This window comes from Pezoporus flaviventris, unplaced genomic scaffold, assembly GCF_033815535.1.
Source record: "Pezoporus flaviventris isolate CSIRO_AGI_PZ_B2104156 unplaced genomic scaffold, CSIRO_AGI_Pfla_v1 ptg000078l, whole genome shotgun sequence".
Taxonomy (NCBI): Eukaryota; Metazoa; Chordata; class Aves; order Psittaciformes; family Psittacidae; genus Pezoporus; species Pezoporus flaviventris.
In genome coordinates, this window is record NW_026892626.1 from 14,301,684 (window position 1) to 14,328,499 (window position 26,816).

A 26,816-nucleotide genomic window follows, 5' to 3' on the forward strand; every position below is an offset into this window, starting at 1 on the left:
CTTCCATATGCACTCACAGGCACTCCAAGAACGTAAAGGGCCCTCCTGTGACTTTGATAAATGACACTGAAGTATTTCCCACTCCACTAGGCTCTGCAGCCGATCTCTCCCATTCGAGTTGGTGACCAGAGGTCAGAATGATGTAGCATGGGACTGGGGCAAAAGGAAACAAACAGCGTCACATATATGAGAGGCTAGAACACCCTGGAACTCGGTGAGCTGTTTGTTTTCCTGTCAGAATCAAAGGCAGAAGAGAAAACAGCTTTAAAAATGCATCCCTTATGAGCTAATGACAAACCTGGTAACATCCCAGCACAGCAGCACCTCACAAACAACTAAAAGCAACTGCGTGAAAGGCAGCAGAATAATAATTCTGAATAACAAATCACAGGAGGCACACGTGAGAAGTGCATTCCCCCAGATGAAATGCTCTAATTACTGTGGATGATACCCCAGAGGTTCATTCCTCAGCAGCAGAGACACAGAGTTGACTTCAACTCTGCATCCTCCCTGACCAGCGCTCTCCTCCCTGGGCTCAAGGGGCACTGTCAGCCCTCTGGATCTGCAGCATTCATTAGATATGCCAGGTACTCGGGGGCATAACAACAGACAAGGGCATTAGGCAACAGCATCTGCTGTAATTTAAAAAGCAGTGCGTGTCAAATTCAAATTGCAATGCAAGAACCACCCCCAAGAACTGCTCCAGTCTCTGTGGGGTCTCAGACTGGAAGCTCCTATGGACAGTCTTCCTTACATATATGTGTAGTGTTTAACGCTTATGCACTTGTTAGAGCATCCACCAACAACAGTGACAAACTGTCATCGCACCTCTAACATCCAAACAGCTCTTCACTTTATAAACCACCCCATCTACACTTCTCACCATAGTATTTTTAAGGCTATATAGCACCATAATCCACTGTGAGATGCGGGAACAAACCCATCCTTAGCAGTAATAAAGTACCCTTGTTTGATCAATGGGAAAAGCAAGCTACTTTCAGAGAATTTTGATGCCATAACAGTGAAAGATACCTTCTTCTGGGTATATTCCTTAAACCAGCCATTTTGTGGATCCCAAATCTCCTTTGAGTGGAGCTCTGCCCTCCTGGCCCCATCAGAGGAGGATCCTGACCTCTGGCCACTGACTGTGTACATGCCGCAGAAACACCACAGGTTAGCTCCACACAGACATTTGGCTCTCCTTGTTTTTAATCTTTTCTAACAAAACTGTTTTGAGGGCAAGGTAGATGTGAAGAGTCACAGCAGGAAGATCTCTTGGGCTCTGCAGCATGACTCAAGTCTGCCTGGTGCCCGCACAGAGGGGTGATAGGTCATGCTTTCTTGATATCCTTACCTTGATTTACAGAGTCTGGGAGCATATCTGGAGGTGCTGACTTTGGGGTAAAAAGTCTCATTCAGGTATGTGAAGGGAAGACAGAATATACTGGAGGAGAGCCACAGATTCTGTGCCATGTATTTAGCTCAGTGAAAGATGTACTCTACTTTCATGGAGTATTGAATGTAGCTGTGATTAATGGGGCACATATACACTGATAAACAATATTAATTTGTTTTAAGCCAGGTCTGAAAAGAGTTCAACCACTTGCTTCCCTGCAGCTATGAAAGTTATTTCCTGCTGTCTGTACTACCTCAAAGGCTAAACCAGCCCTGAAAGGAAGGCAATATTTCCCTTTACTCCATCAGCAGCACCAGGCTATGAAGGCTGTTGCATTGGCATTTCATTTATCATGAGCAAATGATATGAATTATCATTATTTATCCTTACCACCTATCCTCTGTAGCAAACTGCCACAGGATTGCCACCACATTTACTCTCTCCTGCATCAACCCAGTGTTTTTTCATTTCCCTTATAACTGTTCCATCAAGCACACTGTCTGCAATGTCTCCATCTGCTTTTTCAGACAGCTCCTTTGGCAGTACGCATGAATAAGTGCATCTTCACAACCAGAAGCCAGCAGCCTACCTGCAATTTCTTGTGATGACTGTAAACTCCCAAGTCCTTCCAGATTCTCAGGGATGGAACCACCTCCTTCAAGCACCCTCACTGTCTCCTTCAGCCTTTCATATGCCTCCTGGAGCTGCTGGTGCTCCTCCTTACGCTGCTGCATGGCCAAGCTCGCTGGATTCATGCTGAAATGAAGAATTTTGGTTTTGCTGGGGTCATAGTCACCCTGTGTGGAAGAAACAACAGAAGCAGATTCAGTAACTGGTCCAACTAGACAGCAGTAAATATATAGACAGCAGTAGCCTGGTGAACATAAAGAAGGACTGCAGAGCCCTGGGAGAGCTGGTTAGGGGCTCTGGAGCTCAGATTGTCTTTTCGTCAATTCTCCAGGATACAGGGGAGGAGCCCAAAAAGGCTAGGAGGATTGCCCAGGTTAATAAATGGTTAGAAGGGTGGTGCCATAGTCAGGGGTTTGGGTGTCTTGAACACAGGACCCAAGTTAGTAGGCCAGGTCTACTGAGGGCTGATGGAGCTGGTCTAAGGGGAAGAGCGGTTTTGGTAGGAGGCTTGCCAGACTGGTCAAGGAGGCTTTAAACTAGATGTGTTGGGGGAGGGGGGCATCATTCCATCCCAACACTTCCAGTCGGTTGCCAGCACCTATATTAAATGCTCGGAGCACTGTAGAGATATCCCAGCCGCTCCAGCCAATGAGCCGGCTTCAGCTGGAGCTCGGCTCAGATGCCTCTATACAAACGCCTGTAGCATGGGGAACAAACAAGAGGAATTAGAGATATGTGCACATCTACGGGGGTATGATATAATAGGCATCACAGAAACATGGTGGGATGGCTCCTATGACTGGAGTTTTGGAATGGAAGGTTACAGGCTTTTTAGAAGAGACAGTCCCGGCAGGCGGGGAGGGAGAGTTGCCCTTTATGTTATAGGGATGGGCTGGAGAGTATGGAACTGTCTGGGGACAGGTGAGCAGTCCACAGAGTTTGTGGGTCAGGGTTAAAGGGAAAATAGCTATGGGAGACATTACGGTGGGGATCTGTTACAGACCGCCTGATCAAGGAGACCCTGCAGATGAAGCACTCTACAGACAGATAGGAACAGCCTCACGCTCGCAGGCCCTTGTTCTCATGGGGGACTTCAACCACCCTGACATCTGTTGGAAGGACGGTACGGCCTGGCACAAGCAATCCAGGAGGTTCCTTGACTGTGCGGAAGACAAATTCCTTCTGCAAGTAACAGAGGAGCCGACAAGGAGAGGTGCCGTGCTTGACCTCGTGCTCACCAACAGGGAAGGGCTCGTTGGAAATGTGACCCTCCAGGGCAGCCTTGGATGCAGCGATCACGAGATGCTCGAATTTGAGATCCTCAGGACAGTGAGAAGAGAGTGCAGCAAGCTCACTGCCCTGGACTTCAAGAGAGCAGACTTTGGCCTCTTCAGGAACCTGCTTAGGAAGGTTCCATGGGATACAGCTCTAGAGGGCAGAGGGGCCCAAGACTGTTGGTTGATATTCAAGGATCACCTGCTACAAGCTCAGGAGTGTTGCATCCCAACTAGAACGAAGTGCAGCAGGAGGGCCAGGAGACCTCCCTGGATGGATAAGGAGCTCCTCAGGAAACTTCGAAGGGAAAAAGAGAGTTATAAAAGGTAGAAGCAAGGACAGGAGGCCTGGGGAGAATACAGGGATGTTGTCCAGGAAGCTAGGGAGCTAAGGCCCAGTTAGAATTAAATTTGGCTAGGGATGTGAAAGATAACAGGAAGGGATTCTATAGGTAGGTAGCGAATAAAAGACAGACTAGGGACAACGTGGGCCCCCTCAGGAAGCTCTCGGGAGAACTGGCTACACTGGATTTGGAGAAGGCTGAGCTTCTGAATGACTTCTTTGCCTCAGTCTTCACTGGCAAAGGCTCTGACCACACCACCCAAGTCCTGGAAGGCAGACACAGGGACTGTGAGAATGAAGACGTTAGGCCCGCTGTAGGAGAGGATCTGGTTCGAGACCATCTTAAGAACCTGAACATGCACAAGTCCATGGGTCCTGATGAAATCCATGCATGGGTCCTGAAGGAGCTGGCAAATAAAGTTGCTAAGCCGCTGGCCATCATATCTGGGAAATCATGGCAGTCAGGTGAAGTTCCCGATGACTGGAAAAAGGGAAATATAACCCCCATTTTCAAGAAGGGGAAAATGGATGACCCGGGGAATTACAGACCAGTCACTCTCACCTCTGTGCCTGGCAAAATCTTGGAGCAGGTTCTCCTGGAAGGCATGCTAAGGCACATGAAAATCAACAAGGTGCTTGGTGACAGCCAGCATGGCTTCACTAAGGGAAAATCCTGCCTGACCAATTTGGTGGCCTTCTATGATGGGGCTACAGAACTGATGGACAGGGGTAGAGCAGTTGATGTCATCTACCTGGACTTGTGTAAAGCGTTCAACACTGTCCCACACGACATCCTTGTCTCTAAATTGGAGAGACATCAATTTGATGGATGGACCACTCGGTGGATAAAGAACTGGCTGGATGGCCGCACGCAAAGAGTTGTGGTCAATGGCTCAGTGTCCGGCTGGAGACCAGTAGCGAGTGGTGTCCCTCAGGGATGGGTGTTGGGACAGGTCTTGTTCAACATCTTTGTTGCTGACATGGACAGTGGGATTGAGTGCGCCCTCAGCAAGTTTGCTGATGACACCAAGCTGTGTGGTTCGGTTGATACGCTGGAGGGAAGGAATGCCATCCAGAGGGACCTTGACACGCTTGTGAGGTGGGCTGATGCCAACCTCATGAAGTTTAACCATGCCAAGTGCAAGGTCCTACACCTGGGTCAGAGCAATCCCAGGCACAGCTGCAGGTTGGGCAGAGAAGAGATTCAGAGCAGCCTTGCAGAGAAGGACTTGGGGGTGTTGGTGGATGAGAAAATGAACATGAGCCGGCTTCAGTGTGCACTTGCAGCCCAGAAAGCCAACCGTATGCTGGGCTGCATCAAAAGGAGCGTGACCAGCAGGTCGAAGGAGGTGATCCTGCCCCTCTACTCTGCTCTCGTGAGACCTCACTTGGAGTATTGTGTGCAGTTCTGGTGTCCTCAACATAAGGAGGACATGGAACTGTTGGAACAAGTCCAGAGGAGGCCACGAGGATGATCAGGGACTGGAGCACCTCCGGTATGAAGACAGGCTGAGAAAGTTGGGGCTATTCAGCCTGGAGAAGAGAAGGCTGCGTGGAGACCTCATAGCAGCCTTCCAGTATCTGAAGGGGGCCTATAGGGATGATGAGGAGGGACTCTTCATTAGGGACTGCAGTGATAGGACAAGGGGTAACGGGTTAAAACTTAAACAGGGGGAGTTTAGATTGGATATAAGGAAGTTCTTTACTGTAAGGGTGGTGAGGCACTGGAATGGGTTGCCCAGGGAGGTTGTGAATGCTCCATCCCTGGTGGTGCTCAAGACCAGGTTGGACAGAGCCTTGGGGGGCATGTTTTAGTGTGAGGTGTCCCTGCCCAAGGCAGGGGGTTGGAACTGGATGATCTTAAGATTCTTTCCAACCCAAACTATTCTATACAATTCTAACCTGTGCCACTCTTTGTATGAAGACAGAAAGTGTTACAGCAGAAAACGGGACATTCATGCAGTGACAATGTTTTATTCCAGCAGTTGAAGCCAGCCAAACCCAGTATTGCTTCTCATGCTCTTGCTACTCTTTCTAAAAAAGAAACTGGCCAAAAACCACCGCCAAAACCCCCACTCAGCAGAGCTTGCTCCCTTGCTGCCACCTCCACAGTTAAATTTACCTCCAGAAATGAAATTTTATAGCTGCATTTTACACCTCTTGATAGCAGGAGATGATAATGAGCACACAGATACACCCTTCAACTACAGCAGGACACCCAGTACTAGCCTAATTTATTACAAGCCAGCAACATCCAATGGTAGAGTCATTAGCAAGTTGTATCAGCTCATCCCAAGCAAGTGAGTACATAGTGAATGTGAATTTGATGCTCTTTTCTCAGAGGTGAGTTGTATTTATAGCAGTTTAAATAGTCAGTCAAGTCCTATGCTAGCAAATTAATATTCTTTCAAAGTGAGAGGAAAACACTGATGTTACATTTATGATTTCAGAGAGACAATTTCCATATAAACCACAGGAAGCCTCACGACCACAGAAGCAGTAAAGCTTGTGCTAATGTTGGCTTCCACGGCACCGTGCCCAGTGAAACCCAGCAGCACCGCCTGCAGAAAAAGGTATTTTATATGGTAATGCTTTGCCTTCAATTAAATCTCAGGACCTAAAGTGATTTGTAAACATTAATTAACCATCAAGAGCAGCAGGAGGTGGGTATTATCCCAATTTTATCATTTCATTTTCATTAAAGATGTGCTAGAACTTTATGTGGGTTGTTTTGTCATGCAAACCAAAGCAGAGCCTGAGCAACTGCATCCTGACTTGTTGGTCGTTGCTGGGAAGAGACCCCAGGAAGATCCCATTCCCAACATCTTTTATGGAAAACGCTCTGTCCGCATTGTGTAAAGCACCTCTGCCTACAGTGGGAGGGAACTGCCTGACAGCAGACACAGCACTGGTTCAAACATGGGTTTGGCAAGGTTCATGGACAACAGCTCCACAACTGAACCCTGCCAAGGGAGGGTGGGGGTTCATTCTCCAGCATCTCTGGCTGCCGGGAGAGGGCTGTGGAATGTGTGGACTCTCCCAAAAGAGATCTTCCATCACTGTGGCCAGAGATGCTCTTACGGGCTGCATGGACAACGGGTAAGGACCGCTGGGTGCCTTTGGATGTTCACATGCAATGTTTGCTACATCTCACAAGTGTTCCAGTGCTCTCCTTCTGGAACCATACTGAAATTCTCCTTTAAAACCTCACTTTCCAGTTAGCCAGGCAGCAAGCAGCAGGAAGAGGTTTCCTCACCCGCAGAGATGCAGGCTGTTGTGTTAAAAGTAGAGACATTCGGCACAAAATCAACTTGTGATGCAGCCAGTCCTCAGAGATCAGAGGGGCTGGGGGTGGCCAGCTTTAATTTCTGATTAGAACCAATTTGGCATGATACATCTGGTTGTGTTCAGTAAGAACTGCTATGGAATGTGCCTAGAAACCAGCAGATGCTATCACTGTTGTGTTGCCCAAAGGCAAAAAAAAGGGGGTGGGAGTGGGGGTACAGTTGTTCCCCCTAACTACACTGAGAAATCACTATGTTGTGAGAAACTGGGAGAAATCAGTTTAACCACTCAGGTCCATGGTGGTGGAAGAGGCAGTCACTACTTCATGGTGTAAGTACAAGTTAAAAACAAAGGGAGTGCGTATCTGTGTATGTCCCAGGCCAAGAGGGGGTTGGAGGCACCCCTTACCACAGGAAGACACAGGAACCCCCAGTGGGCTGCCCTGGTCCAGGTAGCTCACTCCAGGGAACTTGGGAAAGTCAGGCATGGAAACGCTGGATACCCTGCCTAGCTGTCTGCATTCCCCACAGTCACAGTACACGGTCTTCCAGCCCTGAGCCATATACCAAGCAGGTAATGCACATTCTCATACTGCCCATGCCTTGTGGTGCTCAGGAGACCTTAAGGAACACCCAGGGGGCCAGTGCTATTCTGCAATCCCATAGCAATGGGCTTTTGTGACCTCATTTTCACGGGAAGGTTGAGACAAGCAACCTGGACCTGACAGACAGGGCATTAGGACCAAGAAAAGAAATAATCCCACTGACAGCCTTGGCCAAGAGAAATTTAGGAGAGAACTGAAGAACTGGGACCGATGTTGAACAGAGGGAGCATGAAGACAGCTGTAACACCAGCTTATTAGATATATTCTCCCCAGCAACACAGTGGCATTTACAAGCCTGTTTCTGCACCCAGCTATCTAAATTCTTGCGCTACTTGCATTTCAGGAGTCTCCCAGACAGGTCAGGGCACTCCTCACTCTTGTGTTTGCCTTTCAAGGGAAGAGATTCAACCCCGAAGTTTTTGATGGGTTTTACACTGGCTGGCAAATGATGCCCTGAAAATCAGAGCTGCACAACCATGTACCACGGTATTTCTGACAAGCCATGAAGCTCTGGCCCCATCTCCCTCGCTGGCTGCAGCACCAAGGTCAGGCAGGGATCACTTTTACTTGGTGCAGCTCCATCCTGCACCATCACAGCAGGTGCTCACGCAAGGCATGAGGCAGCAGAAGGATCTGAGTGTGGAGGAAAGCCATGCAAACCTGGAGCCTGCTGCTGCCTTCTTGCCAGGGCTGCTTTAACCCGCACTGCACTAGGCTGTTTATTTTGCAGGTTATTTATTCCTTTAAAACACCTCTCTGGCCTTTCTATAAAGCCCTGCCATGAAGCTGCATTGCTCTGGCTATTATAGCTCTTTCAGTCCATTTATCCTCTCCTTTTATATAACACACCTCCTTGAAAAATCATGCTCTAAACCTCAGCACTAAGACTCAGTCTTATTTTCAGGACTCACCAATGCTCCTGAGCACGTCAGTCTGTAGCTAAACTGAGACAGGAGATTCTCTTAAAAGCTCACTGTAAGACGAAGGCTGTTGCAGAATCCATCTCATTTAACATTTCTGGGAGATCACTAACATATTTTCTATGCCACTCACATATTGGGGCTAGGGGCAGTAGCTTTCTCTTTATTCTACACAGCACAGATCAAACCAGTACATTTCTCCCTACAGCTAAAATATTAGTGCTGCCGGTTTATAGTATAGAAACATGTAAAAGAAACCAAGTGAGACAGGGATCCTGGCATGAGAGATCCTGTACAAACAACTCCACAACAAACTACCATCTAAAAGCCCAAAAAGAGACAATAAAGGCTGATGGTATGAGGATGATCAGGGGACTGGAGCACCTCCCCTATGAAGACAGGCTGAGAAAGTTGGGGCTGTTCAGCCTGGAGAAGAGAAGGCTGCGTGGAGACCTCATAGCAGCCTTCCAGTATCTGAAGGGGGCCTATAAGGATGCTGGAGAGGGACTCTTCATTAGGGACTGTAGTGATGGGACAAGGGGTAACAGGTTAAAACTTAAACAGGGGAAGTTTAGATTGGATATAAGGAGGAAGTTCTTTACTGTAAGGGTGGTGAGGCACTGGAATGGGTTGCCAAAGGAAGCTGTGAATGCTCCATCCCTGGTGGTGTTCAAGGCCAGGTTGGACAGAGCCTTGGGTGCCATGGTTTAGTGTGAGGTGTCCCTGCCCATGTCAGGGAGGTTGGAACTGGATGATCTTAAGGTCCTTTCCAACCTGAACCATTCTATGATTCTATGTGAGGGGAGCAGAGGTATGGAAAGATGCAGTCTCCAGTTCAAGGCTCTGGGAAATTTATTGCCATCCTACGGATTTCCAAATAGATGCAGGAAGCTTTCCATGGAAACGGTGCAGACCAGAGCCAGTTTCTGATGGAAGGGAACAGTTGCAGGTGTATGGGATACCAGACGTCCAAAACAGAATCACAACTTCAATTATTTGGAGTGTCCTTCCAAGTTTCTGAAGGTTGGGAGTGACTTTGGTTGGCTCTAGGAAGAGTCATGGCTGGAAAGCAGCATTCAATTCTCACTAGCATTTGAAGGAAATGAAACCCTAATGCTGGTAAGAAACCAGGGACTGGAGAAAGCAAACAATGTTCTCCTGCAATCCCTTTAGCTCTGGAAAACACAAATAGCTGCTTTTCTCTGTCAGCTGCTCTTCCCTCCACAATAAATTAAGTCTTATCAGAATTCTGTCCTTTCAGCTCTGCAACAGAAGCCTGGAAAATGGTGTTTTGGACGCTGGGTGAGAAGCTCTAAACCAGATTTGCCCATTTAGAAAATCATTTCTAATCTGGGGCTACTGATGAGGAAGACCAAATGCCACCAAACAGAGGCATTTGAAAGGAGGGGTACAGAAGAGGTGGCCACGCTCTTTGAACAGGAGCAGTGCAACTGTCCAGGAGCAGATCCAGATGCTGCTTCTGTGCTGAACCAACACATGGCAGGAGGTACTGCTTAGCAGAGTTAAAAAGCATCTTGCAACAAATGCGAGTGTATCCCTGGCTTCTCCAAGAAGTATGGAACGTGTGCTTCAGGCTTGGAAACGTGGCCTGAATGTAAGAATTGACTAAATCAGTTTAAGCTCATCGTGTCTTTATACAGAACTATGAGACATTTGGGAGATGCAGTCAATATATGACCTATAGACAGCCCCTTTATTGGAAAGCCACCCTGTCCCTGGTTCATTCAGTAGATCATTCTGCTCACAGCACATCATGGCCAATGTCTCAAACAGGGCAGATGGCACGCTACTGCTAGTTTCTCAGCATCACCCCATCTGTACCCCTATTTTTCCCAATACTTTAAAACATGGAAATTGTAGAGATGCTGAAAAGTAAATAACTTGCACTACATAGAACTGCTGGTGCTCATTGATTCTTCTTTCAAGGAATAACACTGAGCTGGTAAAGCAGATTTGTCAGAAAAATGTACAAAGAGCTTCAATTTAGGAGGAAGCAATAAATACCTTGATTGATTGCAACCAAGTCAGGCTGACACTTAGTAGAAGAGTGAATTATTCATTTCTGGAAAGCAAGATGCTAACTAACTGATTTGGTGCTTAAGGCAGCAAAACTGTTTCCGTGCTCTCAGAAGGGCATCGGACATTTTAGAGAGATGATTTGTTGACTCACCATGTTAATATGTTCTGGTTTGTGAAATAATGTTGTTTTGATGCATTATCCTCAGCCTTCCAGACATGTGCCCCAGGGTCTGCATGAGGAAAACTCTCTTGCATACCACTGAGAAGAGTCACCCCAGCACTTGTGTCCCCACTGCAGAGGCATTACGTGAGACAGCCACCACAGATGCAAGACACAAATGTTGCCCCAGTGCAATATGTTCTAAACACACTCTGGGACGTGGGACACTCCGATGATCAAAAAACTTTCTGACAAAGGACTATGGAAAAGAGAGTTTGACACATTTGCCATCCAGAACAGAAGAACAAGCTCAAGTCAGATGCTGCGGCTTTCCTCCCTTCCCTGTTGTATCACCCAGCTGGCAAAAACCACCCTGAGGAGATAACTGCTCTGATGGATTGTGTCATTTTTCAAACTACCTTATTGGCAAACAGTCAGTATGTTGGGCTACGTGTTGAAATTACAGCTCACAAACTTCCTAAGTACTTTCCCCATTAGGGAAGAATCAGTCAAGTGACGAAGCAATGAATGAAGACAGGATTGCTTTAATCTCTGAAAACCAGAAACTTTTCCTTTAGAAGAGGAGTTGTTCAGAAGAACAATGAAAGCTGTGGGTGACAGCACCTTGAAAAGGCCTGAACTTATTCTGGCGTCTCTCCTCCTGGTTGTTTGAATACTGCGCAGTCCCAATTCAGGGATGTCTTTCTCCAGGAGCTATAAAAGCTTTTCTTTCCACTCAACTCACTTTCACAGGCCCACAGGTAAGAATAAAGTACTTAAAACGATGCGGACTACTTTACATTTGATGAAACGTTCAGTGCTTAACGACTCCATTTAAGATCTATTCATCTACTGCAGGTATTTCTAATCAGAAGGTAGAACTGGTAGCAAAGGGAATAGTTTCAGCTGTTGTGGATATGTTTATGTAACATCAGTAATGAAGTTAAAGAAGTTCACACGTCCCAAGGAGGCAGTGACTGTCAGGATACAATGCCAGCAAGCACTGTCAAGGATTTTCAACTGCTTTCACATCCTCGTAGGCTCCTCCTGTTTAATGCATTTGAAAACAAAGCTGCCAAAACCCATAGATGAGGCTGGCGTACACTTAAGTGCCTGTTTTTTTTCAGTCTTCATGTCTATCAACCTTAAAAGATTGTGATTTCTGAGCAGCACAATCAATTCTGGCAGAGCATATGGACAGCTGGGTTTAATCGCTCCTCGCTTGCAGTGCAACAGATTGTGCTTGCCCCTGCTGAGAAAAGGCTGACAATTGGAAGCTCTTCAAGGGAAGGACCGTTTCTTCTTTGTGTGACTCTCACATACAGTGAGCACCACCCAAACACAAGCGATACACACCGATGCTTTCTGAGCTAAGGAACGTTTCCATGCTGACTTCTTAAGAGGAAAACCTCTGAGATTTCCAGACTGGGACACATTATTCAATACTTGGGAACTTAGAAACAATCTTAGGAGCTTAGAAGACTGCATCAGCTTTAAAGAAATGATGGGTCAGTAGTTACCTTGGAAGGACATCTGAAATAGAGACTTCATCTATCTGTAGGAGACAGATGGGAAAGTTTCTTAAATACAGATACAAAGCATAAAGCATCAATTGGAAGGGTGGTGCAAGGGGAGTGTTTGAAAGGCATCCAACTAGCCAGGGAATGCTCTCGCATCCATTTGCTACCTTCTGGAGGCAAAAAGTAGCTTAAATTGTGAACATTAACACACGGCAGATAATTGGGTATACGCATGTGGTGGACGTCTGAAAGTGAACTTTTGAACTCCCAAGCAGAAGATGTTACTTGCTTATTGCAAGCACAGCATGTCTGTAAATTTTGGTAAGACCTGGACTAAACCAAAAGGGGCATATCTTGAATCCTCCAAACACAGAGACATGAGACAGAATCACTGCTTAGGGAACTGATCACAAGCTGATCAATGAGTTAGACTATTTAGACAGGGAAAACCAGGGGCTTGGGGTTCCAGAAAGAAAGGTGGTGCTGAAAAGAGGGGTTCCCAAAAAAAGAGAACTGGCCCCAGAAAGAAGAGAGCTTTCAAAGAAGGTGACGATTCTGGAGGGCTGAGGGCTGCAGGAAAGATGCTGGAATTCAGTGCTTCCTCCTGACCACAGAACCTATACACGTTTCAAGCTGTAACAGAAACGCATGACTTTGCTAAGGCTTCAGGTTTCTGGAATTAACAGGTTTGCTCCTCCATAACCACGTGGTATTTGTGAGGAAACACAGGCACCAAGGCACAGGGCTCTGCACACAGCTAATGAATACCATGTTGCTTTTACTGAATTATGAAACCGGAGAAGTCACAAATCATCTTAAAGTCACAAATCATTACAAGTCATCTTTGAATGTATTTATCGTCAGCTTACACTTAGTGCTATAGCATTCATGTCAAGAATTGTCCACTGGTAGTCTTCCACCAATACCCACTGTAAATTTTACTCCAAGATGGAGACCAAAAACCCAGTGTGAATGCAAAACTGGAATTTACCAGAAAGGCACAGGCAAGGTCCCCAACAAACATAGCTCTTGTTGCAGCAGCTTATTCACTAGGGCTCACTATGCAGGTGAGCGGCTTCTCCTCATCTACCTTGACTCTATTTTTAATAGCTTTTTAAAACCAAACCCGAAATTGGTTACTCAGCTCTCTCCTACAAAAGGCTATAGGAGGCACTTCTGCATCTAGTAGCAGGCAGCCTGGAAAGCTTAATCCTACCTCAGGAAAGAGCCATTTTAATGGAAATTCTGTTTCTTGGTTTTGTTCCTTTTGTTTCTTTGCTCAGGCTTGTTAAAGTGATTAGAGTAAAACCCACAGTAAACTGCATCCCAAAGAATTCCCTCTGTAGCCGGTGCACAAAGCGCAGCACGCTCAGCAGCCCCAGCTCCCTCTGTCACAGAAGATAACTACAGCGAGGGATCTTTAAAGCCCTCAGAACAGGAGCCGTATTAACAAAAATGGATTGCAAAGATGAGACAAAGCGAGCTAACAAATAAGCAACAACCACCACCTGCTCCTCGCAGCTTTGCCAGTGTGCACGCTTGAAATCAGGAACAGTTGGAGGTAAAAAACAACCCAGAAGGTGCTGGGTGTTGGGCAGAGGCTCACTTGTTGCCACCAGGTCTCATGGCGATTCCCTTCCCTCTTTCCCACTCTTTTTCTCTCTCCATCGTCTATCTTTGCGTGTACATCTGCAGCATGCACAACCCTGAAACCTGGCAGCAGAAATTCACTTGGGCAACCTTTACATCCTTCTCTTAGCCAGTTCTTGGCAAATTCCTGCTGTTTCTTTTCCAAACCAGCAAGATCTTTCTCCCTGCCTCAGTGATGTGACCTCTTGTCCACACACCTTGATTCCGGGAACCCTTCTCCTGAACACCCATGTTAGTCATTTCCAGAACAGCAAAGGTAAAGACAATCTGAGTTGTGCCCCTTCATCCTCAGTAACTCCTCTACTGTTCCCACCAGCTGAACAGATTTCAGGGTCCTTACCCTCACAAGCAATGACACCAGTAATCCCATATTAACTTCTCCACTCCATCAGCAAATGCCACCTTCGATACCTGGATCAGCTGCTTCTCCCGCAAGGACTTCCACAGGGCTTTTTCTTTCCCTTCCTGAGCTGACCTGCCACAACTACACATACTCATTGATATTCCTGCCTATGGCTCTCTTTTACCACAGCATCTACAGCAAATTAGCAATGAGTCAGAGTTGGACTTGGGCTGTATCATGGACAGAAAAGCTCTAATCACCTAATCACACTGCTCTAACACCAGACCACATCTTTGGGTACAACATATAACACATTCTGGGCACTGCTGCAATACAAGTAATAAAAGAAAATGTCTCAGCAGTGGTGCTGAAGCCCTTCAGGTACAGTTTTAAATAGGAAATCTTTCCTTTATACCCACTTTGAAATGCATTATCCCCTGGAGGATGCAAGACTATAATTTGCATTGAGTGAGGCATTCAGATGAGGTCAGGGATGCAAACAAACGTGATCGGAAGGTTAAGAGTCAGGACAGTAAGACATGGAATGGTGTGGAGTTGGGATAATCTGAGAGACAAAATGCATTCAAACGTTCACTGTCCTTTTCAACTGCTGCTCTTCCTTTTACTGAAATGGAGGAAAATCACAGTCTGCTCTGGGATGGTTTGTTACCACCTGGAGCTTTGAATTCCAGGGTTTCTACGCCAGCTGTTTCAAGTCCAGAGAACAACGTCCATAAAAAGTTGCTATTATTTACACCCTGGTAGTGTGCAGAGAAGACCTGTGATGGTTCAAAACCCTCTGACAGACAATGAAAGTAAAAAGCAGTTTGTCAGTTCTGAAAACAGCCCCAAAGAGCTTTTAGTTTGAGTTACAGGAATTCTTTTTCAGAAGTAAGACTTAACTTCATGGTGAGAAACTCTGGTTCTCACAGATCTGAATTTCAAAAAACATTTTATCAACTTCCCCATACAAATGAAGTCACTTTGGCCAAGAATACTGTCGAGAAGTGTCAGAGCAGACCGAGCTGGTGAAGAGAAGTGCACACAGTTCCAAATGCAAGAAATTAAACTACTGCTTTGTTGTTCTGCTTTCTTTATTCTGCAAGCAACATGCACATGCAGATACTGTACAACAGACAAGAAAGAAGATATTTGAAGTGAAGGGAGTTTGTAGTATTTACCCCAATCCAGATACTCAACCATTCAAAGCTTTCCCTCCCAGTGATGCTCTATAAAATGCCTCCTTAATTCTGCATTTCCTGGTAAAGCTCTACTTTGGAATGAATTCAGGTGGGTTTTCAAGGGGAGATCCCAGAGTAGAAAAGCAGCACAAATTGGTTGTGCCAAGCTGGTACCCTCAGTGTTCAAAGTGAAGTACAACAGAGGTCCCTCTTTCTAGACTTCATAAAGGGAAGGAGAACTGCAATGTAATAAGATTTTCCAGTTATTAATATCTCATTAGAACAAACCCAAAACCTCTATGGGTATTTTTTTAGATAGTATCTTATATAAAGATGAATAATTACAAATTATGCAAAAGCCACAGCCTTCCAATCTGATGGTAGGACCCATCTAAGCTCAGCTGAGCATACAACAGCCTAAAACATAAGTGACAAAAATTGCTGTCTATCATGTTGTGTATTTGTACAGCCAACACTGCACAGGCTGATTGCTGAGGTTAACCACAACAGCATTAACAGCAATGCTGAGACTTCCTAAAGGCTTCATGTTTTGATCCTGTAATTTCATGTGTATGACAGTGCTATTATATACCCTTGCATGTATAACTCTGACCTGGCAGGGTACAAAGCTCCCCATGCTTTCAGTGAATGAACATGCAGCCTCAGCCTTGGCCACAGCACAGAGCTAACCCGTTGTTGTTGTTAACAGACTCCCTGCCTCAAGCTGGAAGCAGTTCCACTTAAAGAGCAAGTCAAGTTGCCTTTCACATCATATAGAAACTGTGACAGACACAAATGGTTTGGAGGACTCATTTCTGACAGTCTCCTCGAGCAGCAGGGCAGTGTCTGAGTGGGTTTTATAGCAAACATGCTCCAGGTTAAACAAGCTCCACTGCAGCCTCTCACTGAGAGAGGTTATTGCCTCCCACACTACTCCTGTGCTGGCCAAGCAGAAGATAATAATGAGGAAACAAAACATGTCCTTGCAACACACTGAGGGGAAGAGGAGCTAGGGAAGAATTGCCAAGTTCTATTCTTTTTGTCACAGCCACTTCTTAGCGATGTGGTGTTTGTCTTGACACAGCTTTGCCCCTGGGGAGAGCTCATCTTCCCCACCTCAACATCCAACCAGGTACCAGGAGGAAATTGCTCTTTCTCTAGTAATGGATCATTTGGTAGAGGGAGAAGTGAGACAGCAAATAGGGAGTTTCCAATATCTCAGAGAACATATATATATATATATATACACACACATACCTTTGTTAATTATCCATGTAGCTACCTATGTTATCCACCCCAAAGTGCAGTTTCACTTAGTTATCTTGAATGTGCAGAACCCTATCTTGCTCTGCTCTTTCTCAAGTAAGAGACCTGAGTATCTAAAACACCCCAATATCAATTCAGTGGCTACATTTCCTTCCAGCTCCTGAGGGCAAATAGGCAAACATTTGATTTTCCCTCCCTTTTCACCATTTAATGAGTTTATTTCATTTATTTAAGCAAGTTGTAGGAGCCCTTATGAAAAGAGCATATTCCCCTTTATCCAGGAGCATGGAGAAGCTCTCCTCCATCTCCTTCATAATCCCTACCTGTTGACGATCACTTTCTGGTCCCAGGTTTCCTTACCTAACTCCTGAGGGAGCTGGACTCTGCTCCCTTGGTCCCCATGCAGAAGGGTGTCGCTCTGTGTCCTTTTATTCCTTGATCATTAAAAGTTTCTACTGACTTGGGATTAACAAACATTAGAGAGGTCCCAGGCAGTGAGAACAGGGCTGTCACAGAGCACCTTGCTGTGCATACAAAGAAACTCTTGACTGGAAGAGTCAGCAATGCAAGGAGAATTAAAAAACACAGTTAAATAACCCTAAATCCTCATGCATATTTATAAAGTACATCGCATCAAAACTAAATCAATACCTCTCGCTAGTTACATACGGCCTGAGAAAGTAGGAGCTGGTAACTTGGCTTTGATTTACCCATTGTATTGCTGAGACCTAGAAAGTCTCCATGTGGGAAAAAATGCTTGGGCTAAGAAGGGGAATTTCAAGTGGTAACGGAGCAGAGGGGAGAAGAGGGGCAGGATCACAAGGGATCCACCTGAGCCTCGTCTGCAGAGAAGAGTTTCAGTTTAAACCATTCTACTCCCATGACAAAAACACTTCTGGCACAAGGGCAGGGTTTTGATTTTTGCTGCACCTCGGTAGGTGACATAAGCTACATCCTCCCCATCACTTCACACCCCATGTGCTGAGGGAGCCTGCCCATGGAGGGGACTTGTATCAGCACAACCATCCGCTTAAATACACTTTCTTGGCTTCCACTGGGGGGAGAATACTTTTGGGCTGCCTGCAAAGCTTTAACTACTATTTAACTATTTTTCTTACAGGCAATTTGAACCAAAGATATGGGAAACTGCTTATGAACGTCACACACGGTGGGATCACCAGCCCATTAGCAAAATGACTCTGTCAACATGCTAGACCTGCCTTGTATCTATTCATCTCCAACAATGCATCTTCTTTACTCAACCTCAGACTGCTACGAAGTTGAGCCAAAACCAATTTTAATCTGTCTTTAAATATATGTGGTAGACACAAAACTGCACGACTTAATGGTCTGAAATACAACTGTCCTATCTCCTGTCTGATTTTATTTCACCAGTTTTACTTCACTATACTAATGGGCTGGAGAGCAACAAGCACATTTTGCTCAGAGATGTGAAGGGGCAATGATTTCCAACTTTACTGCCAAGTTTCCCCAGACTTACGACTGCCAGGTCAACCTATAAACTGTTAAGACCCTACAACAGCTCAGTCAAAACACAGTATATCCTGCTGTATAAAATTCAGGGTTTGATTTTTATCATCCCTTTCCTCATTGTCAACATGAATCACAGCGTTTTTATGAAAGAACATTGAGAATGAGGAGAAATTCCAGTTTTCTGGTGTTTCGCAGCAGGAAACCAGTTCTCCAGCCCCGGTGTAACAAAGCACCAAGGAGAGGACAGCTCAGCCTTACACAACAGCTACCACAACACGCTCTTGCTCTGCGGTAGTTACTTCTTTCCCATTAAGTTTTAATTAGGTAACACATGCATAACTCAGGAACACAGAGGAGCTGCGGTTGAGAAGGCTTCTTTGCAGCTTTATTTGAGCAAATCCCAAAGACAACCTTCCTGGTTTTCAGACAGCAGCTTTCAGCACACAATCACGCTGACTTTCAGGGGCCAGATCCCACTGCATTTTGCCTTCCTTAGCCCATTGTAGCAATTACCTGGTCATTTTTCATATTTCAGTTACTATTTTGGTTTTAAATACCTTAAACCTTTAAAACTACTGCTATTTGCTGCAACCTTGAGCGGTACACAAGTTCTCTGAGGGAACTAAAGGCATTTTTCCGAGTTGCTTTCACAAGCAGAACCCCCAAACAGTCTTTGATGCCGTTGGGATGTACTGACAGAAAGCAGGGAGTTTCTGCCTCAAGCTGATACTGAGGAGGAGACAAGCACCTCTGACTCCATCTGCCTGAACCAGCAAAAAGTGACCTCCAGAATAATGATAAAAATCTTCCTTGCATAAATTTATCCATTTTTATCCTCCAGCAGGTCAACAGTGAAGAAAAAGATCAGGAGAGGTGATAAAGGAAAAGCACATTCGATGTTAGTGATTTCAGAGAAAACATCATTTTCTGTAATCACTGCAAAAGGAGAACCTCTGCTGTGGTCCTGCTTAACAGAGCTCAACGATGCTTACATTTCACTTGAGAGGAAATACCTGAACCCATCATTTCAGCCCACTCAATCACTCCTCTACTTTCGTCTCCAACTTAAAACCTCGAACTGGATGAATTCACTTCCTGAAGTTTGCAAATTACTAATCACCCATTGGCACTATTGATCTGCACAGTTTGCATTTACTGCAGTGGGAGTGAGATAGCATAGGCTGGTGAATAGACTGTGAAGACCGAGAAATGAGATTAAGCAGCTCGCCTCATACAGATCAAGTTATCTGCTGCCTCGTTCGCTTGTCATGAAGCTTCCAGAAGGCAGCAAACTGAATCCCCTTAACTCACAAGACAGAACTGATACATAACTCCATTAGAAGAAGAGAGCAGAAAGAAGCAAGTAACACAATTTCATGGAAAACAGGTCTTGTCAAATAGACTTGAGGAGATTTCAAGTCTACCTAATTAAGATAACTGTGTTGACACAACAGAATGGGAATTCTGTGAAATATTTGCCTCGGTATCAAAATCACATTTTCTGTTAAAGCCAGCGTGATGCAAAAATCAGACTAGAGCAGTTTTTAAATGGCCTGAAAGCTGATGAACTAATAGCGCCATTTCCCAGTTACCTCCAATAAGAATTGCTTCTTTCACCACTCCTATGCAGCCTTCAATCTCTGAGATACACAAGAAAATAAGAAATCCTTGGTAAAATATGCAGATAACACAAAGGCAGAATTGTAGCAAACAATAAAGCCCACAAAGATAGCTTAGAAATCTGATTGTGCCAGGCACAACCATTCCACTGGAATTCAAATGCGTCCTAAGACATCCCAAAGCACAGAATGGAGTCTCAGGTATGCAATACTTTCTGGTAGACAATGTCCGTGAGGAAGGCTTTTGACCATGGTTAATAACTCAGGGTAACCTCCAATTTAATGCTGTGGGGAGAAAAGAGAAGGAACAGTGAGAATCTTCCCATTCCTATGAGTAGGGCTAGAGGAATAACACTGCCTCTGAATGCAACACTGATGAGACCACTACGGTGCTGCTGCATCCGGGTGAGCCGGGCATGTGTCAGAGGGCTGCTGAAAATTAAGGAAAGGTGTGAGAAGATTCCCATGAATGATTCATGGTCTGAAGAACACATCTCACAAAAAGAAATGAATGGAAATCAAACTATTGCATTTACTACAGAGAAGGCTGAAGCAATTTGATCAGGCTCTTTGGTGGAAATCTGACACTAAACGGTTCTTTAATCCAGCAACAAAAGCATAGCGAGAACCCAATAGCTCACGGGGAAGGCAGCCAACTGGGAATAATATATACATATATTTTAATAGGGATGACTAAGCAGGGAAACCAATACATTGTCTATTACTTACTATCTCTAAATCAAAATTTGATATCTTATTAAAAAGAGTCTGTGAAGCAACCACAAGTCACTGGGTAGAGATTTCTCTTAAACCTGTATTTTGTGTGTTATTCAGCAGCTCAGACTAAAAGGATATTCTTTTTGGCCATAAACCTCTTAATTCAACTCATCCCACTTCCTCCAATTCAGAAGAAGCGTTATCCAATACTTTCATCCATTCTCTCTCATATCATTAATTCCCCCTCTTACTTTCTAAGCCTCCAGACAATTCTGTAACTTCAGCATTTATTCCTCTCAGACATAACAAGAACCGAGATGTTATCACTGGCAGTTTAATCTTTTTCAAGGAGAATTCTAATTTGTACAGAAATTATATTAGAATCAGTGCTTCTAAATATAAAAATACTTCCAAATCTATGTTCATTTTAATATGTCAGAGTGGTTGAGCTGCTCAAATCCTCAGGTGATGGAGAAACAGAATGACACTTAAGATGCAGGCACTGGGATTGTGCTTTTCTCCCCTAAAGGAAATGTCTTTTTCACAGTTGTAATGACAACTTGAACACGTGCATGTTGATCCATACGGATGTAATCCAGCTCACTGGAAAAGTACAAGGCTTACTTGGTGATTAGAGTGCAAAACAACAGAGACTGAAAACAGGTTTGTTACCTGCCATCCTTCTTGGTCACCAGGCTTTAAATCAGGGAGTCTCCATCCTAATTTAAAGGGAGTAAAGTTAACTTAAAAGAGTTCTCTTCTGGGTGATGGTGAGGAAAGAAAGATGGATTGAGATGTGAAAGCTCAAGAAAGAAGTCACAAAACACGAACACATCTCTACATACATCACTCTCGACCACATGTGCACAGTGTACGCGTTCTCTGTAAAACAACCATTCTCCCTCATTAAAGCCAGAGCTTTAACAAACTATTTCCCATGTTCCCATCTAACACCCTGCTGCCAATCACCCATCCATCTTCCAAACCGCCCTCTGATGGCAGCATCTGCCACCTAGTTTCGACCACCTTTGCAGTCAACAAGGTACCTGAAGGATTGCAGAGTAGAGGTGAAGCAAGGAAGCCAACAACTTGAACGAGCGCTATCTACCCCTGTAATCCCACATTATTCCCTTCCTAGGACACGCATGTCACAGTAACAACAACATGACTGTGGTGCTTCATGCTCATCAAGCAGGGTTCAGATGGATAAATAATTTTGGTTCTGCCCTCAGGAAACTCTTGGAACATCATGAGCTGACACGCTGAAAAGCTTCAGCTATTAACTGGCCTTTTGGAATAGATAAACCCAGCTCACTAGCCTCAAGATCAGTTCCCCACAGCTACCTCCTTGCCAGTGCTAGGAATTCTAATCCATATTAAAAAAGCCCTACCCGAGACTGTAACATGGCTGCCTCTCTATCCTGAACAGAAAAAATCCCAAGCATCCCTAATTCCTCAACACATGCCTGCTTTCTCTGGATCAGCTACAAGCTTAGCCATGTTGAACTTGAGAATACCATTCAATTTTCTAAGTTCTGCCTGGATCCTTCCCAGTTGCAAACTCTAATTTGTTTTCTGAATGCTATCTCAACTGTAGGAACTGATCAGCACCTTCCCTTCAGCTCTGCAGCCCGTATATTGAGTTAAACCACACACAAATGTGTTTGCCTCTCTCAGAATCTGTTAAATGAGATAGTCTCCTATTTAAAATGAAGCACTACTAAGCGAAACCAGGAGTACTGCTCTGCCACGTGAGATGGGCAGCAAATACTGGGTTACCAGGTCCAGCAGTCCATGGAGCCTCCTTGGGAGGAGCACATGGACAAAGGGTTTGACTTCTGCAACGACCGATCTGCTGTATCCAAGAAGGATCAAAGCTGCTCAGGTCCAGGCAAACTTTAACTGCACCAGAAGCTGACAATCACAGAATCACAGAATGGTTTGTGCTGGAAGGGACCTTTAAAGGTCATCTAGTTCTATCGCCCTTCAATGAACAAGGATATCTTCAATAGGTCAGGTTACTCAGAGCTCCATCCAACCCAACTTTGAATGTTTCCAGGGGTAAGGCACCCACCACCTTCCCAGGCAACCTGTGCCATTGTTTTAGCACCATCATTGTGAAAAATTTCTTCCTTCTATCTAGTCTAAATCTCACCCTTTTTAGTTTAAGACCACTACCCCTTCTTGTATTGCAACAAGTCCTACTAAGAAGTTTGTCCCCATCTGTCTTACATGCCCCCTTTGAGTATTTAACAGGCATCCCAAGGATTGCATTGGAAGGGTAGTGAGCATGGGGGAGAGAAGCTGGAGTGAGGATGGAGGTAGCTGCCATGTAAAGCACAAAGGCCCCTCCATAGGACCACACTGATGCTAGACATCAGCAGATCCCTCCTGGGATCAAGAAGAAAACCAGCATGAGGTAAGGGAAGATATTCCAGGCTTTATTTAAACACCTCCAACCATTGCAGTCACATCTCCCAGAACCACCTGAGATCTCCATTTATCATCTTCCTATTTTAACACTAATCAATACCACTGCAGGACAGGAACTTTCTGTGTAAGTAGAAAACAAGATGGCCTGGAGCCCTTGGAAATTCTCCCTGTTCCCTACCAGCTGGATATCAACTCCGCTGCTGTGTCTGCAGCATGCACAGCCAGTGCTGTAACACAGCCTTAAACAATGCTGCAGCGGCGACTACTTTGCTTCCTACAGCTCAACAAGCCTTGAGCTGTGAGTAGAGAAAGAGCCCCCTCTGCTTTCTTCTTAAGCTGTGCAAAGTGTGTGTAGAGAGACTAAGTGTTTAACAAAAGGAGAGTACTCCTTGACTGAAGGAGTATGTGGGACACAGGAGCTGTTAGCTATGTTATAAACCCAGGAGTGTGCACACTGAGAGAGGAGTATTGAAGAGAACAGCTACCTGAGAGATAGAAGGTGGTGCAGCCTGTAGACACACAGAGTCCCCCAGCTATAACTGGCTTCATAGTGGCCAGGTGACTCAAAGCTAGAGAGAATGCGGGACTGAGGGAGCACCGCGTTCCGTGAGCACAGCCAAGTGCTGTCCTGGTGTCCAGAGTCTGGCAAGAAAAGCTGGGAAGGAAGCTGACTAACCAAGGAGAGTCACCAAGAGAGCTGGCACAAGTCCAACAGTGGAAGGAAAAGATGAAAACAACCTTCTGTGTCCCCTTGGCCCTACCAGTTTTCTTTAAGATACGCAGTTCTTATAGCAGGTGACATGGTTCAAATGTCAGAGCCCATCTGAATCTTGTCACTACAACAGCCTAAACTGATGCTACTTCCAGAGGAGATACACCCACTGGGAATTAAATATCCTGGCACAGAAAGGTTTTCAAGTAATTCTGCCCTCTCTTTCATTTAGTGCTTTTGCTAGGAACAGACACATGAGAAATAGCTCAGGAACCACGCATGCTTCTAAGACAAACCACAAGCTTTTGCATTAAGTTTTACCGACCAAACATGTAAATCAGGCTGTAAAGACTGGTAGCCCATTATATACTATTCAATTACTATAGCAGGCATCCATCCTGTGCCTTTCACAGTGATCTGTAGCCTGCAACAGGTTCATAAACAGCTCAGAAAGACGACTGCTGTAGATTCCACTTAACTCCTTATCTATCTGCTTTAAATGGATTAAATGACTGTGTCATTAAAATGCTTGAAGTAAGCCTTTGATCATAAACTTCTCATCATTTTACAGTTATTGAATCTGATCCCTAATGAATCTTATTCTGCCATATTTCTGTGTCTTCTGTTCCCAGCTTTGTTTCCCATTAGTCCTAATGCAACTGCTTGGTATGCCCGACCACTGCCTCCTTACAGACCTTGATTGCCCAACCCAGAGGGACGGATGAAGTGCAGGGATTTCATCTGAGGGAGGGTCAGAAGGAGAGAGAAAATAATCCACAAAATACACACCACACCAAACACTCTTTACATATTCACTGCACAGCTGCGTGACTGCAGTTCCCTTCTGATATCCCTTTGTAACAGCAGCCAGAGGCCCCGCACGCTGTGCGCTGGAGCAGAGGGGGGAATTTGGGCAGTGCACTCTCCCACTCCTGAAGGAAAAAATGGGTTTTACTTACATAGGCAAGGGGTGAGAGGGAAAAAAAGCACTACTGAAGTCAAGGGATTTTCTGCCACAAAGCACCAATGTTAAGTCTGGCTGTAATGAAGGATGCACCTGATCTCTGCAGTGCAGGGGGAAGGCCAAGCTTGTGCTATCATGAGTGCCCCAGCACAGGGAGCAGACAACACACAATGTCTAAGCCACTGCAGATCCTTGTAAAACGGCCCCAGCTTACTCAGAAGCAACTGGTGAAAATGGAGGGAGACAAAATGTCAAAGGACCTGGCCCATGAGAACATGGGGCTGCCAGGAGTGAAGGAGAACAACTCCTCATTCGTCTGTGACATCCGGTAGAGATGGGGACCATGTGTGTTTCACTGAGGTAATTCTGCAATCAAAGTTTTGCTCCAAACCCAACCAGGCTACAAAACCAGTGATTAAATCTGGTGCTAAATCTAGTTTCTTGCACCAGTTTAGTCTTGGCATATAACAGGGGCTTAGCAGAAGCCCACACAGGAGGGCTGGCTGGGGGACTGTCCAAGTGATAGGGTAAAGATAACAAACGGGCAGGGGCTTGTGATACGTTAGACATTTATAGGAGTCTTTCAAAAGTAATGTCAGTATTGGATCTCTTGAGTCCTGATATTTATTCCTTGAGAAGAAGACAACCATTTTCTGAAGAACTTCAGAGATGTTTCCTTTTAGGAAAGTCCATTTTCATCAGCACAACATGAAGAGCACACTTGGGAATTCATGTCTGGCTGAGCGTTCAAGACAGTGTAGAAGGGCTCCACGCTGAGGGTGGTTTTCATACTTCAGTAATCAGTAGTTACAAAAGGAAATACAAGGAGCTCCTTGTAGTAGCCATAGGAGACGAAAAGCACTGTGCAACATTACACGAGAACCAAATGCTTGTTTCAGTTATGAACTCTAAAAGGGTTAAACCAAATGCTGAAACCCCACATTTGATATAGAAGAGGCCTATTATGTCAACTTGCACAGTCCTTGCCAATGCAGCACACTAATATTAATCATTCTGCGTTCTAATTATCTTACCATTATAGCAATTTTCCTGATGATCATCCCTTTTTTTCCCCTTTTTGCTGCTGTTCAGTGGTTTTCAATGATGCAGGCTGTATGGGTTGGAACACCTCCTTGCCACCGGAGTGTTTCCAAAGATTATTCCAAAGGGTGTGTTATTATCTCTCTCCATCATTCCCTTGGCTTACCAGGACATACTTTCAAACAAAAGGATGCGAAAGAGGAGGATGCTGCTTTGCTTCTGTCCCCTCACGTGCTGTGCACTGACACAGATAGGCTGTGGAAACCTCCCAGATGACCCAGTGCCACCCTCTTCCAGCACTTGGTCCAGTGACACTGAGTGTAGCAGTGCTGACCACAACAGGACAGCAGGAAACAAGTTTCCCTGCTACTGCCCAGCTGGAGTGAGACTGCCTCAGTAATTGCAGTAGAGCAAGAATGGATTTCATTTATTTTCTGCTTTACTCCAGAGAGAAAAAGAGCGCAGATTCACCCGCTGGCCTCTTTCCTACCCCCAGAGCATGAATTACTTGCAGATCTCACAGTGCGTAGATAGAAGCAAAGACACAGACAAGTCCCTTGAATCAAGGAAGTGATCAGTCCTTTCTGCCTCATCACCCTCATGTACATATAGCGACGTTTTAATTAGCTTCCCCTATGTCTGACAGACATCCTGGGTCATGCAGAGAAACCACCTTTCACTTCCTACCCTCACAAAATTAAAAAGGAAGAAAAAGCTACCCAGTCCCCTCCTCTTTCCTACCCAAGGAACTCAGCTGCTTGCCAGAGAACACTGAGAATCCATTAGTGAAGAATATTTTCTGCATTTGCTGTGGAAATCTCCTGGTGATTTTATCTTTCAGTTCAAAGCTCAGTTGTTTTTCTTCTGCCAGTACAAGGAGGCTTCAAGCAGCACTGAAATCTTTTCAGATGGGGAGAGTCGTCTCTTTACTTAGAATTTATAAGAATAAGAGAGATTTGTGGATAAACTGAAACAATAAGAGGAATGGCTATGGGCTAACCTACTGGAACTGAAGGGCTTTGAGTTAACTGCTCGAAGCAGCAAATTCAACATTATCTTGATCTGAGTGCACAAAGAAAGAAATACTTCAGGAGCATCTTTGCCCAGTAACAAGTTTTCAAGCTATCATTGAGCAAATTGGAAGAAGGTCATCATCTGTAACTCTCACACATATCTAAAGGACTCAGACTCTATCTTTTTGATCCCCTGGAAGCATGCAGCATG

At 45.1% G+C, this 26,816-nt stretch overlaps 1 protein-coding gene and 1 long non-coding RNA gene across 6 annotated transcripts in view; one reads left to right on the top strand and one right to left on the bottom strand.

Moving 5' to 3' along the window:
• MAD1L1 (mitotic arrest deficient 1 like 1) overlaps positions 1-26,816 on the bottom strand; it is a 369,229-nt gene that overhangs the window by 121,803 nt on the left and 220,610 nt on the right. For all 4 annotated transcript variants that reach the window (XR_009746997.1, XM_061474043.1, XM_061474039.1 and 1 more), the window contains one exon: positions 1,986-2,193. Coding sequence is in view for 3 of the 4 variants with exons in the window: in XM_061474043.1 (XP_061330027.1) it covers positions 1,986-2,193 (208 nt within the window). In the remaining variant the exon portion in view is untranslated. The remainder of the gene's footprint in view (positions 1-1,985; positions 2,194-26,816) is intronic.
• Positions 1,076-11,463, top strand: LOC133279864 (uncharacterized). 2 transcript variants are annotated; one of them, XR_009746998.1, is made up of 4 exons: positions 1,076-1,173; positions 1,367-1,419; positions 9,714-9,959; positions 10,699-11,463. It is a non-coding gene; the product is annotated as an uncharacterized LOC133279864 (long non-coding RNA). The 2 variants fall into 2 exon arrangements; XR_009746999.1 differs by lacking the exons at positions 9,714-9,959; positions 10,699-11,463 and adding an exon at positions 1,924-2,043.